The 20,951-nt window shown below is 41.5% G+C and overlaps 1 protein-coding gene across 2 annotated transcripts in view; it reads right to left on the bottom strand.

Annotated features, from left to right (window-relative positions):
* The window catches only part of LOC117258208 (histone-lysine N-methyltransferase SUV39H1-like), a 28,853-nt gene extending 17,019 nt beyond the window's left edge, over positions 1-11,834 (bottom strand). The window contains exons 1-3 of one of the 2 annotated variants that reach the window (XM_033628844.2): positions 11,705-11,834; positions 10,589-10,737; positions 3,878-4,537 (exon numbers count right to left, since the gene is read on the bottom strand). In XM_033628844.2, coding sequence (XP_033484735.1) covers positions 3,878-4,537; positions 10,589-10,737; positions 11,705-11,723 — 828 coding nt within the window. In that variant the 5' untranslated portion in view covers positions 11,724-11,834. The remainder of the gene's footprint in view (positions 1-3,877; positions 4,538-10,588; positions 10,738-11,704) is intronic. The other variant, XM_033628845.2, reaches the window with a different exon arrangement.
* Between the last annotated feature and the right edge of the window lie 9,117 nt (positions 11,835-20,951).

The raw sequence follows: 20,951 nt of genomic DNA, 5'->3' as shown, positions 1-20,951 counted from the left end.
TAACATCCGACACTCCCCGCTTGGCTCACGTAGTTCAGAGTCATCATGGCAGCGAGCGGGAAGAACTCATTCCCTTTCGGTTTTGTGATGTCAGACACAGAATAAACAGCACCCCACTGCAAAGTGTGTTTGAAGGCTGCTGCTACCCAAGGTAGCAGTACTACCAATTTACTGCAGCACCTCAAACAGAGGCATGCTGCCCGAGTGGGAGAGGTGTTGCTCCCTATGAAAATATCCCTATTCAAGTGCTTGAATTTGTTATTTACGTGACAACGCCTGAACGCAACACAGGCTCCTCTTCATAGACTGTGTGTTCAGTGCTGTGCTGTAGGTTCGGGACCAGGCTAGGTTATAACTGTCTTGGACTCGGGAAAATGCGTCCCGAGCTGCGCTCTAGTGTGCTCACCTGTGTCTGCGCATGTATATGTGTGTGTGTGTGTGCGCGTGCATCGGGGCCGCTGTGCGCAAAACAGAGCAGAGGAGGATTGTAAACGTGCACCGTGTAGAGACAGAACTGACATGCCATTGTGTAAATAAGATAAATAACATAAGGCTCTTTAGTTAAGGACAGGGTATAGACCTGTTCTATAGGAAAGGTGACCTTAAATGCTTCTGTTGTCCCTTGTGCAATCTAACTGAAGAGCCCTGCAATAGATCCCACCTGTGTTTGCCTCAAAGGGGGTTCAGTTTGCATTGACAATGTCAGAGAGGTGTGATTTTTGTAGTGGGGGAGAGAAGGTGGGAGTTGGATTATTGTACATCTCTGAAAGTTATTAACTTATTTAGAGCACTGCTTTTTCAGATAACAGCAAAGTGTTTGTTTTCAGATGGAAAACAGGGTTACTACAAACAGTAGGAAACTAATCCTGTGACATAAAATACTGAGGTATGGCCACCACAAAGCAATGCTAGCTGAATTTGCTCCCCCACCTAAGACATGAATGAGAAAGACAGAGCAGGTAATGCTAGACTGCAAAGTATACTGAACGAATTCAGACTTTAGACGGGATAATAAAGAGCAGATAATGGAAATTAAACAAGAACTGTACAAAACAAACAACAGCCTGTCTGCTGGATGAAGCAGAGGGGCCGATTGATAAAGTCAAAACCTCACTGCAGGCAACAACAACGCTACTGAAAAGGATTATACAGCGCCAAACGACAATGGAAGTAAAACTGATTGATCAGGAAGGACAGGCTCACAGAGACAACATTCAGATTAATGTATACCCAACTAAGTGGAGAGCAGTCATTACGCGGCACCGTGGCAAGGAGAGAGAAGAGGACGTCCTCCTTCTTCCTTGTAGAGCCTGCCCTGTGTGTCTGAAACGTTCACTTATAGCTTCTCTTTGGCGTTTGAGCAGCTTTATAAAACTTGAACATGTAATGGCTCCTTAATTAGCAAGTTGACTTTACATAGACGGCATATCTTGCCATATCTGCAAAATCGGCATATCTTTGTGGCAGATTTAATTTTTTCGTACTATTGGTATTGTTTACAGAATCTGAATCTTACTCTGAGTTACTGTTGTTGTTCACAAACTAATAAAACAAGAGATCATTTTTATTTAGTTTTGACTCCGTTTCAGCGCCGCGAGCAAATGTGTCAAACCGGGGGGTGACGGAGGCAACAACTGGGAGCAGAACCGCTTGTCGACCAGCAGCACTTCCGCGGGCGGTGTGGCCCTGGCGTTTATGCAGTGCGTTCAGTGCAGCGGCCCAGGCCAACGCCCACTCACAAAGAGGACAGCTGTGGTGGTGGGTTTTTTTTTCTCTCCACAATCAAATATCAATTTTCACATTCGAAGGTCCATTTTTTTTTCAAATTCGAATTTAAATTCGAATTTAGAATATTCGTTGACAGCCCTACCCCAGCATTTTTAATATTTTCTCTAGGGATGTTACCACACAGAGTAAAAGGGGGGAAATGATGGTGTGAAACAGCAGAGGCACTTTGTCAACCCGCTGAGTTAACGTTACTGTCATTAGCATCAAGCTAGCAAACAATGGTACATCCTCACGGTCGGACATAAAGTAATAACATTAACAAATAGCGGTGGGACTTTTACTCACCACAACTGCAGAGGCTTCCAGCTTCATTTGAAACAAACTATATCATAGACCAGGGGACTGCAACCTTTGCCATTAATAGAGCCATTTTTGACCAAAATTGATTTTTAAAAAATCTGTGTGGAGCCGCAAAACATGTTTCAGCCTTATAATCAAGGTAACATAGCCTATTATGTCTAAATAAGCATTTGTTAATATGTTTTACCACAAGGTGGACACCTTGCAGGGCACTATTTATGATTATTTGGTACTTAAATTTTGCAGAGCTGGCAGTGAGAGCAAACAAATCTGTCCACGCACTACTACATTCTCTATTTCATTCAATTTACTTTTTTGGATTTGGCATCCATAGCTAACCTGCCACTGCTATCCAGGTTTGGCAACATGTGGATTCATAGAATGAATTTCCATAGACTTCTTTTCTCAAAGGCTCAAGGAGCCACTGGACAGGGGCTAAAGAGCCACATGTGGCTCCAGAGCCACAGGTTGCCTACCCCTGTCATAGACAGTCCGTTATTTATTAATCCCTCTGTGTGTTTATATATTTACTTTTTATCTGCTCCGTTGTCCTTATAAAATTAAAGGTAAGGTCTGGAGGATTTTCCAGTTGCTGTTTGTAAACACACATTCAAATCTGGCCCCTCCTATCAGGCTCAGCTCTCCCGGGTGTACGGAGCCCGGAGGTATGGATGAAGGCTTCACAGAAGAGGTTCAGGCAAGGCTCACGCTGGTGCACGCTCAGACACGCACGGGCATGGCACCTGCGCTCTCTCATTGGCTGGGGAAATCTCCGTCCAGAAGCAGTCCAAGCTCACAAAAACATCAAAATACAGTTAAAGGGCAGGAGCTCTGCAAACAGAGTCACCACCACACATGAGTAGAAGCCCATAGGTAATGATTAAGCAGGATTTTATTTGTATCTGTCTATATTTTGTTTTGTTTGAAAATCCTCCAGATCCTACCTTTAACATATTGCACCGTCATTTCAAACTCAACACTTGTTTCAAATTAAAAGCCCCTTATAACCTCGGCTGAGAGAATCCCTCCATTTTCTAAATAAGCTTTTATTCTGAAACATTTGTCAGAACTTCCTGTGGAAGATACAGTAGCTTGATAGTTTACGTATGGCGCTTCAAATGTAGCTGCCATCTGCTGACGCTTTTAGGTGACTACAGCAACATGTCGGCTGGCACATGAACAGACACAGTTCTGACTCAAATAACAGTGAAAGTAATAAAAATAGGACAAGAATAACCCGATGACATCACACACACCGTGAAAGACGACCGGGGATAATTGTTGAGTACCAGCGTGTAGTGTGTACCAGGCATAATGCAAGTCCTGAGTCTGAAATATGTTTGTCAGCGAGTCCTACTCCACCTATTTAGACTCCACCCTAGACAACGGCAGCATTTCTCCGACCACGTAGCGAGCCACAAGCTCCGTGGCTTCTTTCAGACTGATAGGTTTAACGTTATCTCCGTTATTAGAACCAAACGACAGCCGTTGCTGTTTCGGAGCTGAAGGACCAGCATTCTAAAAGTAACAGAAGTAAGTGATGTCTTGTTTGAAAATGTACTTAAGTATTTGATTACTCAAAAAGCAAACTAACGCGTTAGGCTACTCGTTACTGCAAAAAGTAATCAAAGTACTCTAACACGTTACTTTGTAATGCGTTATACCCAACTCTGGTCAAGAATATTGTTATCTCAAAAATATCCTGAAATATCAATATAATATTTTAAGGCCATATCGCCCATCCCTACAGGGCAGAAACACTTGAAAGCTGTGTTTGACCAGATCTTACCTCTCCCACGTACTCCATGACGAATGTGTTCTTCTTGATGTGCTGCAGCGTGCGGACACCCCATCCTCGGCCATTCTCTGTCTTAAAGATGCACAGGTCAAACTGGATGCCCTTCTGCACTACTCTGTTAGGACAATCGGGGCTACAGCTGCATCGGGAGTTACACTCATATATGGGCTGTCCCGGCCGGATCCGGACCTGACCCTTGTCATTGTAGGCCATGCGGTGCTGGGAGGCCCCAGGGCAGCAGCCATTTACTGGCTCATCTAAACAGTTCTTACACTCACAGCCAACAGCCATCTCATCTAACACGATACCTGGGCCTACTTTGTAGTTGTTGATGTAGGTGAAATTTTTTGGAGGGCCCTCAAGGTCCACTTCGTTTATGACAAAAATGCGACCTGGGTGGTTTCGTGTCTGGTTCAGATGGGCCTCCCAGCGTTGGAGTCTCTGACGGACTGTGGCTTTTTGAACCAGGAATGAGGCAACTTCCTTATCCAATTTTTTAGGCGTGCAGCGTCTCTTGTGGCGCCTCAGCTCCTGATCCAGGTCCAGGTGAAACTGCTTCATTAGTTTGGGGCATTTGAGGTTCCTCTTGGGTTCCCAGGTGTTATCAGACTCTGAGAAGCCCCTCCACTTTACCAGGTAGAACTCCTCCTCCTGAAACACACAACAACTTTAATCAGGGGTGATGTTGGATTCTCTCATTTCTTAATTACGTATCTTTTTCTATCAACACAGATAACAGATGTTGGTGGTTTGACAACTCACAGCCCCAAACCTGCACACCAGGCTTAATGTTTAAGATATATGATTACAATGATTCAAACTTTTAATATAGCTACACACACACACACATATATATATATATATATATACACACACACACACACACACACACATATATATATATATATATATATATATATATATATATATATATATATATATATATATATATATATATATATATATATATATATATATATACACACACACAGTACAGGCCAAAAGTTTGGACACACCTTCTCATTCAATGCGTTTTCTTTATTTTCATGACTATTTACATTGTAGATTCTCACTGAAGGCATCAAAACTATGAATGAACACATGTGGAGTTATGTACTTAACAAAAAAAGGTGAAATAACTGAAAACATGTTTTATATTCTAGTTCCTTCAAAATAGCCACCCTTTGCTCTGATTACTGCTTTGCACACTCTTGGCATTCTCTCCATGAGCTTCAAGAGGTAGTCACCTGAAATGGTTTCCACTTCACAGGTGTGCCTTATCAGGGTTAATTAGTGGAATTTCTTGCTTTATCAATGGGGTTGGGACCATCAGTTGTGTTGTGCAGAAGTCAGGTTAATACACAGCCGACAGCCCTATTGGACAACTGTTAAAATTCATATTATGGCAAGAACCAATCAGCTAACTAAAGAAAAACCAGTGGCCATCATTACTTTAAGAAATGAAGGTCAGTCAGTCCGGAAAATTGCAAAAACTTTAAATGTGTCCCCAAGTGGTGTCGCAAAAACCATCAAGCGCTACAACGAAACTGGCACACATGAGGACCGACCCAGGAAAGGAAGACCAAGAGTCACCTCTGCTTCTGAGGATAAGTTCATCCGAGTCACCAGCCTCAGAAATCGCAAGTTAACAGCAGCTCAGATCAGAGACCAGATGAATGCCACACAGAGTTCTAGCAGCAGACCCATCTCTAGAACAACTCTTAAGAGGAGACTGCGCCAATCAGGCCTTCATGGTCAAATAGCTGCTAGGAAACCACTGCTAAGGAGAGGCAACAAGCAGAAGAGATTTGTTTGGGCCAAGAAACACAAGGAATGGACATTAGACCAGTGGAAATCTGTGCTTTGGTCTGATGAGTCCAAATTTGACATCTTTGGTTCCAACCGCTGTGTCTTTGTGAGACGCAGAAAAGGTGAACGGATGGATTCCACATGCCTGGTTCCCACTGTGAAGCATGGAGGAGGAGGTGTGATGGTGTGGGGGTGTTTTGCTGGTGACACTGTTGGGGATTTATTCAAAATTGAAGGCACACTGAACCAGCATGGCTACCACAGCATCCTGCAGCAACATGCCATCCCATCCAGTTTGCGTTTAGTTGGACGATCATTTATTTTTCAACAGGACAATGACCCCAAACACACCTCCAGGCTGTGTAAGGGCTATTTGACCAAGAAGGAGAGTGATGGAGTGCTGCGGCAGATGACCTGGCCTCCACGGTCACCGGAACTGAACCCAATCGAGATTGGGGTGAGCTGGACCGCAGAATGAAGGCAAAGGGGCCAACAAGTGCTAAACACCTCTGGGAACTCCTTCAAGACTGTTGGAAAACCATTTCAGGTGACTACCTCTTGAAGCTCATCGAGAGAATGCCAAGAGTGTGCAAAGTAATCAGAGCAAAGGGTGTATATATATATATATATATATATATATATATATATATATATATATATATACACATATATACATATATACATATACATATATATATATATATATATATATATATATATATATATATATATATATATATATATATATATATATATATATATATATATATATACATACACATATACATACACACACACACACACACACATACATATGGGGGCCAAAGCACAAGTGTGTGGAGTCTTGCTGCTATTTTAATTTCAATGTTAGACATTTTAAAGATTTCTTGTGTTGATTCATTTTCTATTTATTAAGGGGCCAAAGCAGCCAAAGCAAACCAGCTATATTTTTTATTTAATGTTAATGTTCAAGTTTAAAATTTGTTTATTTAACCCTGTTAACAATAAACAGGTCAGTTTCTCATACCAACTGTTGTGGATCATTCTAACTAACCTGATTAAGTAGTTGTTCTTTGCTTGATCAAACCTTTTCTAACATGACTGACAACAGAATAAGTGAATATGTATAATACGTGCCTGGATCGGATCGGTATCGGCCAAAACTCAAGGCTGTAATATCGGTATCGGATCGGAAGTGAAAAAGCTGGATCGGGACATCCCTACCGACGGAAGTGCAAGCTTGCCTGGTGCCGTGTAAATAACAGCATACTGTATCAAGACAGCGGAAATCATTGCAAGATTTCTACATTTTAGATTTCTACAATTTACTGCTGCTGACTGGACCCTGGCCTACTGTCATTTTGCAGAAGTAGCTCTTGGGTAATGCAAGTTAAGTATCCCTGATTTAGACATTTAAGATTAAAGTAAGCAATCCACAGATATTGAACATCATATATCTTTTTTTGTAAAATGCGTAGTGTAACTGGTAACACCGGTGTTGTCACAAATTTATCAAGTGGTAGGAAAATGTCTTCACCATGGCATCCCTAGTATTGGCCCTGGAAAAAAAAACATATCAGTTGACCCCTAATACTCACCCTGAATAACGTGATTCACTTTTCTATCAACCACATTAACTAACTGCTGGAATTATTATAATCAGTTACAGAAATGCAATACTGTATCAAACAGAATTGGAGAACACTGCATTGCAGGGTTCCTACACATTTGGAATTTCAAAATTCCATACTTTTCCATACCCTAATTTCCACACTTCTCTTTTTTGTTTGTTTTTTCCCCCTTTTTTAGAGAATATGCGACATCTGAGTAAATATATCAGCGTATCATATTTCACATCATATTTAATTATTCTTAATAGGCGATTGTAACCAAGTACCATAATGGCATGCAAATAAAAACTCAGGTAAGTTCAATGTTTGGGCTGAGGCAAAAAGGTTGGGACTCTCTGTGCAAGCGATGCAGTAACGAGACGTCTGGGTTTTTTCCTTTCATGTGGCTCAGAATCACCTTGTCCCCCATGTTGGCGATGCAGGGTTCAACGCTAAGGTTTTTTTTTCACTTGCCCAGTCGGGCAAGTTGGTCAGAGATCTACTTGCCTGAAGTGAGTTTTTACTTGCCCTGTAAAAACTGTTTAATTTAAGCGCCTATCAAATAACAAAGACGGCAGTTATTTTTATGTTATGTAATCTTTATTCACACTGTATTTATTAATTAAAACAACATACATCATGTATTGTAGCTTAATTCCTTAATTCCCTCTCTCCAGTTCTGCTGTATTAACACCAGGTTTAATATATTTTGCTTCCATCTCTCTGCCCTGCTCTACTCTACTTCAGTGCTACTTAGCTCTCTCTCTACTCTACCAGTAGACTACCACATCTACCTGTTGCACAAAATGCACACAACAGTGTTTCCCCTAGGATGGAGTTGTAGCAGCGGAGGTGAAGCACACGCATGAAAAATAATTTTCACATGCGTGAAACTTTTTTGTATGCTTGCAAAGCACAGCCTGCTGGGATGTTTCTGTGTATCTACTGGCACCAGAAGGGCTCTTTAGGACTAAGTACATACAGTACATTTGTGCACAGTAATGAGCAGGTGAAATGTCTGTCTAGCTTACATACGAGGTGTCTCAAGATTTAGGAAAATAAAATTTTATTGAATATAATAAAAGTAAAAAGTCACTTGACATGCTGCTGTTTTGTGTTATGACCTATTTAAATGCTGGAAGTTGTTATTTACGTGACAACGCCTGAACGCAACACAAGCTCAGCACCAAGAGTGCCGTGCTGCGCTGCTGTGCGAGCAGCGTGTTTGTTTGTGCGTTTGTTGCTAGTAATTTACACAGTGTCCATAACAATAACTTTGTCAGCTGACAAACTGCACCGGGCTCGGGGTCAGGTTTGGTCATGAAAATGTGGCCCGAGCCACTCTAGCGTGCTCACCTGTGTGTGTGGCGGAACTCCGCCGTGCGCGATACAGAGAGCAGAGGAGAATTGTTAACGCGTGACCATGTAGAGACAGAAATGACACGATGACATAACACCATAAATAGTAGGCCTATATTGTTATGTTATTATATGAAGCGTCCATCGCGCAAAATAATATGTCTTTAGTTTATGTAGAGGTAAGACAGAGCTCTCTCCTCTCCTCTACATAGTGCAGCATGTAGCAGACTGGTCATACCACTTGTCAATCAGGTAAAAGGGGTGGTATGTTTTCTGAGACGTTTGCTCTCACACAAAATGTGCCTGGCCCGGCATAAAACACAATCCGGATTGATTAAATTATTTTTGGAAATACCTAATTTTCTATTTTAGAAAACAGTATTTTAGAACAGTGGTAAGAGTCTGGAAACATAAATATTTTTCCATACTTTATTTTTCATTTTCCATACTTTTTAATGCCTGGAAATTGATCAAATTTATTTCCATACTTTTCCATACTTTCCATACTTGCGTAGGAACCCTGGCATTGGCATATTTTGAACAAAATCCTTTGATACTGTGCATATTTCACAGTGACACATGACCGTACTAGGAGCAAAAGACCCACAGACTGCACTGGAGATGATAGATGCATTTCCATCCACCTGCTTTCATGCACATTTTCAATTTACACATTAAAAAATGCTTGAATAGAAACACTAAACATCTGAAAAAAATCTTAAAGTATCCCAAAAACGTATTTATGTGTGGGGGAGTTGGAAATGATGGTGTATCAATAAAAGGTAAATGTGAGTGCAATGGAAACAGATTCAGTGAAGAAATAATGATGTAACGTTACCGTCATTTTATAGGCCACTGCAAGCTCTCTTTGACATCTCTAGAAGCTTTAAATAGCTTACGTCTGCACACAGGGCTGTTAAGAGAATTCTTCAGAGAGCACACAACTGTAAGAGAAGTTGTTTAAAACTCTCTATTTCCACTGTCCAGTGTGCTCTATGTTACTATACATCCATTGTTTTCCTTCATTTGAAGTTTGACTGGCATTCTTCAAATTACATCATCTTGGGGCGTCGGTGGCTTAGCGGAAGAGCAGGCGCCCCATGTACAAGGCTGTTGCCGCAGCGGCCCAGGTTCGACTCCAGTCTGTGGCCCTTTGCTGCATGTCACTCCCTCTCTCTCTCCCCCTTTCACGCTTGTCTATCCATTAAAGGCCAAAATGCCCCAAAAAATATCTTTAAAAAAAAAATAAAAAATTACATCATCTTGTTGCGCCTTGTTCTTCTCTGGCATCTGACCAGAGAATTGGCCCCACTCACTGCTTATCTCAATCAACCAACTCCCAATATTTGCACAACAGTAGTTGATTGCCATTTTTCTTTGTTGATTTTCTGAACATTTGGTTAAAATTTACACTACATTTGAATGGAAACCTTAACAACAATAATAATAATAATAATTTTTGATTGTGGGCAATAAAGGTAGAATTGTGTTTCTTAAAGAGGCCTCATAAGCTTAAATGTGATGTCTTATCTCCAGGAGTACAAACTACTACACGAGAAGAGACGCAAGATTAAACAGCAAGGATGCACTGATAGGGATATGGAAAGAACCCACAGAGTAGACAAGCTCACAACCTTAGTCTGACTTCTGAAATATACTGTGGTTATTGTTGTAATAACACAGAGGAAACTGGAATAACTGGCTGCTATATTTATTTATTACCTTGAGCTGATTCATCTGTGTGAGGACTTAATAGAAAGGAATAATAGTGGCCTGGAGCTTCAGACAGCGTGCTGAACATAAGTCAGTGTACAGGATATGCAATGCATACTTTTTAGCCTGGGAAATGTAACGTTACCACAGATGAGCAAAGCTGTTAATAAAGGTAAACAGTCATGTGTTATAATTCTGAGAAACAGTTTACCTTAGTCTTCTTGTAGTCACAGAGGAATTCCACATCATACTCATTGATGTTGGCTCTGTTCACCCCAAGCTCTTTACAGTGCAGCCTCTCTCTGCGACATAGGGCTTCCAGTTCATCCCAGGACATCTTCCAAGGCACGCTGCAATCTGCTGCAACACAGCAACTCACTGAAGTTAGTCTCCAATGCAGTGACGCTAGACCAAACTCCACTTAAAAGTTAATCGATTTAAACTGCCACTTCTCACTGCTGGAGGTGCAAAGCGATATCACATGACTATTAATATTGTGTGGATACGTATTTTAATTCGGCGTATATATAACCCCATGAAAAGTGCTTTATTTCAATAAAATCTCATTTTAAATCTGATAACTCCACTTTTTTACCGCCAACAGGGTAGCTACTTCAGAGACAGTCGAGCGCACGTTAAAAACAGAGCCTTAATAAAAACTATGTGGTGCTTAGTACATTAACAGTTGTGTAACTGACCAGAAAACATTTGCCTTTTTAATGTTCAACTATACTTTCTAATTTGTGACGCTTCCTAATTGACTCTTGTTTTTAGAGGAAAACATAACTGACTATACGTCCCTACACAAGGAAAGTGAGGCTCGAATCAATCTTTGTGCTTAGAATCGTCGCGTACATAAATATTACTGGAGAATCAGTTCTTAGCCAAACTCAAACACAACTCCATTTAAACAGTGGCGCTGCATGGTGCGTGAAGCTGAACGTTATCGACAACAGTATTACCCGCTAAACCACGCAGCCAGTCCATTACGTGTAAAGTGCTTTACTAACTCATTAATTTGTCCTTTCAACAATAGATATTATATTTCTAAGTCTAGTCAAAGTTAATCTGAATTCACTGGTTGAATATTTCGTCACAGAGTCTGTATTAAACTGCTCAAGTATTTCGGACGCCTAACGTAACTTGGTTTCCTAGAGTCGACATAATGTACAATCCCACCAATTCCATTCACGTTATATGACCTCGGGGATAGGAAGAACATGCATATTTGAAGTATTCGAGGGATTTGCGCTTAAACCCGGCCAAATAACAACAGTTAAAAAGCACAAAATGTAATGTAAAATCAAATGTAGTCCTCATTAGTTACCTTTCAAATTTTCCGCCATGTTTTCCCCACAGCCGCCAAAATCGGACAAACTACATCGGTGGGGAGGACCCTGCTGCTGGGTGGACTGTAGCGACTGCTGATTGGATGAGCATCATCTGTCAGCCCTCTCATTGGTTCAGATGTAGTCAGGAGGGTCGGCCAGAAGACTATATAGGGAACGTGAAGTGACGTCACGACGTATAAGACCATGGATATATATACGTAGATGCCGCATTCAACGGCACTTCTCATTGGAACGATACGCCAACGCGGTCGCCATCTTGCCCAGGTGGCGTCGCGCTGCCTAATGCATATATGCCTATTGAGGCAGGAGATTATTTATGATTAAAATCATCATTACTCGCTGAATTCTCAACCGATTTTCATGCGGTTTGCTTTGTTACAATTGTCAGACATGGTTATGATACAGGATACTTGGTTAAATAAAAAATGCAGCTTTTCATACCAAAATATTTGAACTCATGTAGATAAAGTAACAGTAATAGTTCTACAACACATTTAAACTAAACTTTCCCCATGTAATAAATATTCTTTTTTCTTACTAGATGTACAATGCCCACCATGATATCATTTAATTATTAATTTTGACTATAAATGTTTATTCACATTTCACACAATGTGCAAAAAATAGTGTATCAGCAGGGTTGTGCTGAGCTGCAGTGCAGATTCTGATTAACAAATGTTGGTTTTGTACAAGTGAAAATAAATGACTTAGAGCTGCATGTTTACACAAAATTTTGCTTTAATCTCATATGTATAACACCACAGTGCTCATGGGAGCCTGGACACAGAACTGTTTACATTATTAGGTCATATTTATAAAAAATACAGTGTACAGTAGCTAGTATTATTTTTAGGAGTCTGCCCAGTCCTGTCGAAGTCCTCAGGTCTGAAGTGACAGCTGCAGATGACTGAGGAGTCACTCGGGACAAAGTCCTTTCTCCTCACTGCTGCTACCCATGCCCGTCTCCTATCTGTGTTTTCTGGGAAACTACACACAAAATAAGTGTGTCAGAAAAACGCAGTTCCACATAATTTGTAGTTACAATTCAGGCCACAAGTTAACTACTAACGTTATACTGCGTTATGTCACGTTGGTGCCATGAAACAGATAGTTGACAATTTGGAATAACACATACACCGACATAGCTGTTTGACAAAGCATCATAATTTTATAAGTAATATTATATAACGTTAAATGTTAACCTTTTTTCTTTAAGTTGGGTGACACAGCGTTAGCTTAATTTGGCATTAGGACCAGATCAGGACAGTTACTTTACTTGATTAGCTTAAAAGAAGGATCACTTTTTGAGATATATATCTCATTAAACATGTTCGTAACAGTAAAATATCGTAAAACAACTTCTTACCTGTGGAATGTTATTCCCTTCTGCTTGGTTTTAACACTTCTTTTGTTCGTACACCCAAATGCAGAGCAAAAATGTGGCATTTTTGCCGAGTCTGACATGGGTCTGAACTGGTCAGAGCACCTAGGCAAGATGGCGGCGGTATTGACGCATCCCACAAGCCAGGGTGCGGCATCTATGTATATATATCTATGGTATAAGACGGGTCTGCGTAGGAGCGCGCTCTACTATGTCTGTTGCTAACGTGCATGAAGTGCATGTCCGGGTATGTGAGTGGAGACAGTTCATCGGTATCTGATCCAGCCTCGGGCTGTCAAGTCATATGGATATATTTTGTTTATGAGTAGTTTGCAGTGTTACGAAGGTTACTTTTGAAATGTAATAGAGTACAAATTACTAGTTACCCTGTTAAAAATGTTATAGCCTAAGTAATGTAGATTAACTATACTGAATACAGTATACAGGATCAAAGTAATCGGATGAATAGTTTGACATTTTATGAAGATTTACCCTCTGCATCAGTTTTAACTATGATCCAAAAGTCTTAGCCCCTCATATGATACTATTCGAAATAGCTGAATATCTGAGATCTACTAAACTATACCGAAGAAACAAGAGACAAACACTAACCACAGGATGGATGACTCTTCCTCAAACACACATTGGCCCAAAAGCCCATATTTCCATGCACTGCTGGCAAACTGGGACACCTTTATTGGCAAACTTGTATTCAGATATAGGCTGATATAAACAACAACAATGATGATAATAAATATCACTTTTTTAAAAAAGAGGATTGTAGGTACAGCAGATTCACCATTCTCCCACGCACTCCGTCCCATCCGTGACCGCCATGTCTCAAGAGCACCTTAAGGGAATTTCTTCAAATGTGGCACAAATGTCCACTAGGATTCAGTGATAAACTGCTTAGAATTTAGTGATCAAAGATCAAAGGTCAAGGTCACTGTGACTTCACAAAACATGTTTTTTGCTATAACTCTAGAATTCATATGCTAATTATGGCAAAATTGTACACTAATGTCTAATGGGATATAATGATGAAGTGATGACTGTTTATATCCAAAAGGTCAAAGGTGAGCTTCACTCTGAGATCATGTACTGCAAAAACACAACTCAGGAACAGAAGGGGTTCAGTGGAGTCACGTTGGTGACAGTAATCAATACTGCGAATGTGGGGCGGGGCAGGCTTTTTTTCACTGGTTAGAGGGGGTTACAAGGGTTGGTTGTACCTCTTTCTTGTCGGGCCTCTCTTTCTTTGGAATTGGGATTACTGTGGCCGGAGACACTCTACTTATGTGGCAGCATCAGCAGGGAGACAGCCAAACAGAAACTTCTGGCCCAATTCAGGGAGACAGGGACAGGGAGCTCTGGCAACTCATGCTGTTGAGGTTCCTGTGGAACTTCTCCATGCTCCCATCCCATCTCCTAGCAAACCACCCATCATATCTTTGTTGTTTTAACCCTTGACTGAAAAATCCTTCCACCAGATTAGAAAACACACATTACATGATGCTAACTTATGTTTTCTTCTTTCTTTTTTTATCCAAATATGTGCATTTGTTTTCCCTGTTATCGGTCTCCAAACAGATCATGGCTCTGTCCAGCAGCTGCATTTCAGCCCCTCCTATCGCTGTTAGCTGGTACATGTAGCAGCAACTTGGTGGGGGGCGGCAGTGGCTCAGTCCATAGGGACTTGGGTTGGGAACCGGAGGGTCTCCGGCTCAAGTCCCCATCCGGACCAAGTGCGGAGCATGGACTGGTGGCTGGAGAGGTGCCAGCCCACCCCCTGGGCACCGTCGAGGTGCCCCCGAGCAAGGCACCGAACCCCCCAACTGCTCGGGGCGCCTGACCAAGGTAGCCCCCTCACTCTGACATCTCTCCACTTTGTGCATGTATAGGTCCTGTTTGTGCATGTGTGTGTATTTCGGACCTGTGTGTTAATGACAACGGAGTGAAAAAATTGAATTTCCCCTCAGGGGGATTAATAAAAGTATATAAATAAGTAAATAATAAAATAATGTATTTTGATATCAATAACTAAGCAAACTTTAAAATGTTAATGATATTTAATAATATTCAGGAGGGCTAACATTACATAATGTTTCCTTTTATTGTCAGGAGGTGGTGCTAATCGCCACATAATTAAATCAGGACTGCCATCACTTACTGGTACATGTTTACTTTGTCAATGACCTAAGTAAGCATTTGCTCTTTGTTTAGCTAATGTCAGCCAGCTATATCTCCACTGATTAGCCCTACATTAATTTGGAGCGTCAGTAAGCAGTAATCAGGGGCATAAATATAGACAGTGCAGGCACTGCAGTTGCACTGGGGCCCATGAGGTGGGGGGCCCATAGAGAGAGAGGGCCCTCCAGCAATGCACTGGATGAAGAATAGGCCCTTATGAGTGATTGCCACCTAGAAAATATGCCTGTTTTCAAAGAAGAACTCTAATTAAATTAAAACAGTGCTATTATATATATGCCCTTGAAAAAGGCAAACCCATCTTTTCACCTGTTTTAGCTTCTCTGCACTGGCTCCCTGTAAAATCCAGAATTGAATTTAAAGTCCTACTGTTAACTTATAAAGCTCTAAATGGTCAGGCTCCGTCATATCTTACAGAGCTCATAGTGCCATATTATCCCACTAGGACGCTGCGCTCTGAGAATGCAGGGTTACTTGTGGTCCCTAAATTCTCCAAAAGTAGATCAGGAGGCAGAGCCTTCAGCTATCAGGCTCCTCTCCTGTGGAATCATCTTACTGTTGCGGTACGGGAGGCAGACACTAGGTGGGTTTCCATCCACCTATTTTTATTCGCATTTTCAACAATTGCGAACAAAAACTTGAATGGAAACCCCAGAAATTCGAAAAAGGACAGAAATATCGCAAAAAAGTTTTTACGCTTGGAGGGGGTGGAAAAGTCAGCGTATCGATATTAGGAAAATGCGACTTTTGGCAATGGAAACAGATTTAGCGAATAAACAATGACGTAGACTACCGAATCCTACTTCTACTTCACACACACACCTGTGTGAACTTAGAGAGAGGTAATCACTCCAGTGTCAGGTGAGTGTAGGCTATTTCACAACTTACCTGAATAGACTGGATGTGTTGAATACCGCTGCATCATGTGCGCTGCCTGGTGTACCAACACAGACATCATGGCATTATGTAGGCTACGCTGATATGAGTGTGATGAGAGCTCTCGCAATAGCCAAGAAGTTCCCAAGGAATCTCTCCATCTCGTTGTAGTCATGGATGTGCCGGTAATTGTTTACATCAGTTGTGGACATGAGACGCTCTCAATGACGTCATCTCATGGCGCCCTCTTCTTCTACGGGTGCTCTTTTGCATTTTATTTTTCATGAGAAGCGCCACCTTCTGCTCGACCTGTTGACTTCCAATACTCGCAAAACAATAATGAATGGAAATGTGCATAAATTGGCATTTTCTTTTGCGCATTTTCACAAAATTCGCTTAAAATTTGGATTTACATTTTACATTTGGATGGAAACCCAGCTACTGTCTCCACATTTATGACTAGACTTAAGACTTTCCTCTTTGATATAGTTAGGGCCGGCTCAGGCTTGCCTTGCACCAGCCCCTAGTTCGGCTGACTTAGGCCTAGTCTGCCGGGGGACCTCCCTATAATACACCGGGCACCTTCTCTCCTTCTCTCTCTCTCTCCCTGTCTCTCTGTCTCTGTCTGTCTGTCTGTCTGTCTGTCTGTCTCTCTCTCTCTCTCTCATGTCCTGTTACTACATCTTGTATACTCGGCCGTATTGCATGTCACTAACTCGGCTTCTTCTCCGGAGCCTTTGTGCTCCACTGTCTCGCAGGTTAACTCATATCGCAGCAGTGCCTGGACAGCGTGACGTGTGTGGTTGTGCTGCTGCCGTGGTCCTGCCAGATGCCTCCTGCTGCTGCTGTTACCATTACTTCTACTGTTATTATACACATATGATTACTGTCACATATGTACACTATCAGACATTTATATATACTTTCAACATATTGTACCACAATAACCAGAATTATAAACTATTATAAATTATAAATTATAAACTCACCAAACATGGCATACACATCACAGCTCGCAAGTCCTGTTGTCTGATGTGATTTTTGTACTTTGATGCACCAAGATGGCTCAACAGCGCCCCCTAGAATATTTCAATTAAGCAGCCCCCAAAGCTGGTTTGACCTGCATGTATGAAACTTGGTAGGCACCTGTAACACTCTATCATGTACAAAAAAAGCCTCTTGGAGCCATGCTCCAAAACTAACAGGAAGTCCGCCATTTTGAATTTACTGTGCAATTTTGATGCATTTTTGCCCATTTCCAGGGCTTGTAAATTAACTAACTTGTCCTACAGATTTAATCTGATTGGCTCCAAACTTGGTGTATGTAAGCGTAACTATGTTGTGACCAAAAGTTCACAAAGTTCAAAGGTGTCACAGGATTTGCCCAATGTTGAATGGCGCGCCCGCTGCTGAGCGTTGAATCTTGAGGTCTCGCCATGAAAAACGAAATTGCTGTAGCTCTGGCATAAATGGTCCAATCTCCACCAAACTTCACATGATTCATATTAGTCCCGCCCTGAACACATTTCATTACCATATTTCCTGATAATCATAGCGCCACCTAGTGTTGAAAAGAAGAACTTCTTATCAGACACTTATCTTTGGATTCACCTGAAATTTCAGTGCTGTGGTCTATATTTGATGTACACAAACATGACATATCATTAGTGTCTACGTGTGCTGCAGAGGGTTTAATTTTGATGTCTCGCCATGAAACAGGAAATTGCTATAAATTTGGAGTAAATGGTAGGTTGTCCACCAAACTTGAGATGATTGATATCTGTCCCACCCTGAACACATTTATATAACAATATTCCGTGATAATCATAGCGCCACCTAGTGGTGAAAGGAAGTACTTCTTACCAGACACTTCTCTTTGGATTCACCTGAAATTTCAATGCTGTGGTCTATATTTGATGTACACAAACATGACATATCATTAGTGTCTATACGTGCTGCAGAGGGTTTAATTTTGATGTCTCGCCATGAAACAGGAAATTGCTATAAATTTGGAGTAAATGGTCCGTTGTCCACCAAACTTGACATGATTCATATTTGTCCCATCCTGAACACATTTATATGACAATATTCCGTGATAGTCATAGCGCCACCTAGTGGCGACAGGAAGTAGGTCTCATCAAACACTTATCTTTTGATTTATCTGAAAGTTACATGCTGTGGTGTATATTTGATGTACAAAAACATGATGTATAATTACTGCACTCTCCAACTCCCTCTAGTGGAAAGAGGAAGTGATACAAAATGTGAAATATGTCATTCCAGCACTGTATCAAAGATATGCCAAGTCACTCCTGCATGCGATGTCTAACTTTGACAAAAATGAACTGACGCATCAGAAGGCATCCTGGCAGCCCCCCTGAGTTGCGTGAAGGTGCGAGGGCCCGTTCATCGCTGCTTGCAGCTTTAATCATTATTATTATTATTACGAATACTGAATCCCCACTTTGGCCCCTTTCCCAAATTCACAAACTCACCAAATTTGGCACATGCGTTTGGTCTGGCAAAAAAAAAAAATTTTTTGGCAGTGTTGTATGTGGATGCAGCCAAATGGTGACATAGCGCCCTCTAGAAAATTTCGTGCCCCGAGCCCCGCCTGTGAGTTTCACCTACACGCATGAAAATTGGTGGGCTCATAGAACATGCCAAGAAGCACAAAAAATCCTCTTGGACCCATGCTGTAAACCCAACAGGAAGTCAGCCATTTTGATTTGAATGTTTGACATGTTTGAACGAACTCCTCCTAGGGATTTCGTCTGATCGACTTTAAAGTTGGTACAGATCATCCTGAGAACATCCTGATCAAATGTTATTAAAAGCTTTTCTCTATGTCAAGGAGCGTGGCCGCTAGCACATGACAAATTTTGGCGACTTTTCGTTTTCTCAACATCAAATTTCAAACAGCTCTCACGCCCACATAGTTGATCTCAGCAGCTTCAAACTTGCTGGACATCATGATGGTTCCGCCCCGAAATGTTAATATCCCATCTTACTCATAGTGCCCCCTGGTGGTAACAGGAAGTGACCAGTTTTTACTTTAACATGTATTAATGCCACAAACTTGACCGCATCAACTTCATTCCACTTCTAATGCATGCAGAACAAGTTGGTGAAGCTACCTTATGAATTCTGTGAAGCTACGTCTAATGGTGTCCGTGTGGCGGCATGGTGACTATCGATCCCTTATCCCTTATATCTGATAGGGCCGTCGCCCATGGGGGGGACAAAATGCCTCTATAGCACCCCCTTGAAATTTTTAAAAACCCCTCCCCATAGGGTTTTTTTGGAGTTGGAACATGAAAATTGGTACATATGTGGAAGTTGCCCAGACGCACAAAAAAGTCTCTGCCACCAATGGTCTAGTCCAAACAGGAAGTCACCCATTTTGATTTAAACTTTTCATTTTGGCGGCGATTATTTGATTTCCACAACCTTGTATTTTTATGAACTCCTCCTACAGATTTTGTCCAATCAACTTCAGATTTGGTACAGATCATCCTGAGACCATGCTGATCAAAAGTTATTAAAAGCTTTTCTCTATGTCAAGGGGCGTGGCCGCTATGGTGCCGCCATATTTGATGCATCGCCATGCATATTCCAGCAACTCTCTCTCAAACATTCTTCATCCGAACTGCTTCAAAATTTCTATACATGACAAGAGCCCTGCCCTGCATGCTTCCTATTCTCATACTCACTCTAACTCATAGCGCCCCCTTGTGGAAACAGGAAATGCCATATTTTTATATTGATAAACACACACCTCATGGTAACTGACCCAGAGTTTAAGTTAGCTCTCAGTCAGCAACGGACAACCCAGAGTTTCCCTTATCTCAGGGTTAACTTACTCTTACTTTCACATAACCGCTTCAGTTATGCGTGCTGCTGGCCCCCTGGCGGTGGCATGGGAGAGCGAGGGCCCAATCACACCTGCTTGCAGCTTTAATTGTTGTCGTAATTACTGTTGTTACAATTGTTGTTTTCTGTTTAGATTCTATGTATTGTATGGCTGTTTTTTGTTAGTTTGTTTTTCTTCCGTACTGCACTACTATTACATTATACTGTCATTTATGAGTGCTTTCGGAATATTGTCAATTTGTGTGTAAAAAAAAATCAATAAACAAACAAACAAACAAAATCCTTAGTTTGTCACTTAATCATGCCTTTGTGGCAGCTGTGGCTCAGAGGTAGAGTGGGTCATTCACCAGTCGGAAGATCAGTGGTTCAATCCTTGGCTCCTCCAGTCTGCATGTTGAAGTATCCTTGAGCAAGCTACTGAACCCCAAATTGCTCCTGATGATGCTTCCATCGGTGTGTGAGTGTGTTAATAACTGAGTAGCAGGTAGTCTCTATATACACTACATTCAGTGAATGTAGAGTCTGTAGGCAAACAGAGATCTTGCCTCAAGAAGAAAAGCGGAAGAGCCCTGGTTTCCGGTGCTAGGCTGTTTGTAGTCTGCGTGATATTGATTAATCACATTTGAGCCTGCTGCAGTTGTTGCCAGGTTCAATGCTCCATGCAGTGAACTAACGAGGCAGAACATAATTGGCATCACTGCAAACTCTGAATCCATCGCAATGGTTCAGCATATTTACTTATATATAAACGGAAGTCGGAAACAGAAATTCGCCTCCTCAAACCGGAATGCCAAAAAATCGGGGGTCTGTCCCCAGAGGCTGTATCACCGTCTGCCGAAGTCAGACGCCGAATACAGTCAATGGGTTCCGAGAATGAGTAGCAG

Source organism: Epinephelus lanceolatus, chromosome 8, assembly GCF_041903045.1.
Source record: "Epinephelus lanceolatus isolate andai-2023 chromosome 8, ASM4190304v1, whole genome shotgun sequence".
In the NCBI taxonomy this organism is placed as follows: domain Eukaryota; kingdom Metazoa; phylum Chordata; class Actinopteri; order Perciformes; family Serranidae; genus Epinephelus; species Epinephelus lanceolatus.
The sequence above is the reverse complement of the archived record's forward strand: the minus strand, read 5'-3'. Positions and strand labels throughout refer to the sequence as shown.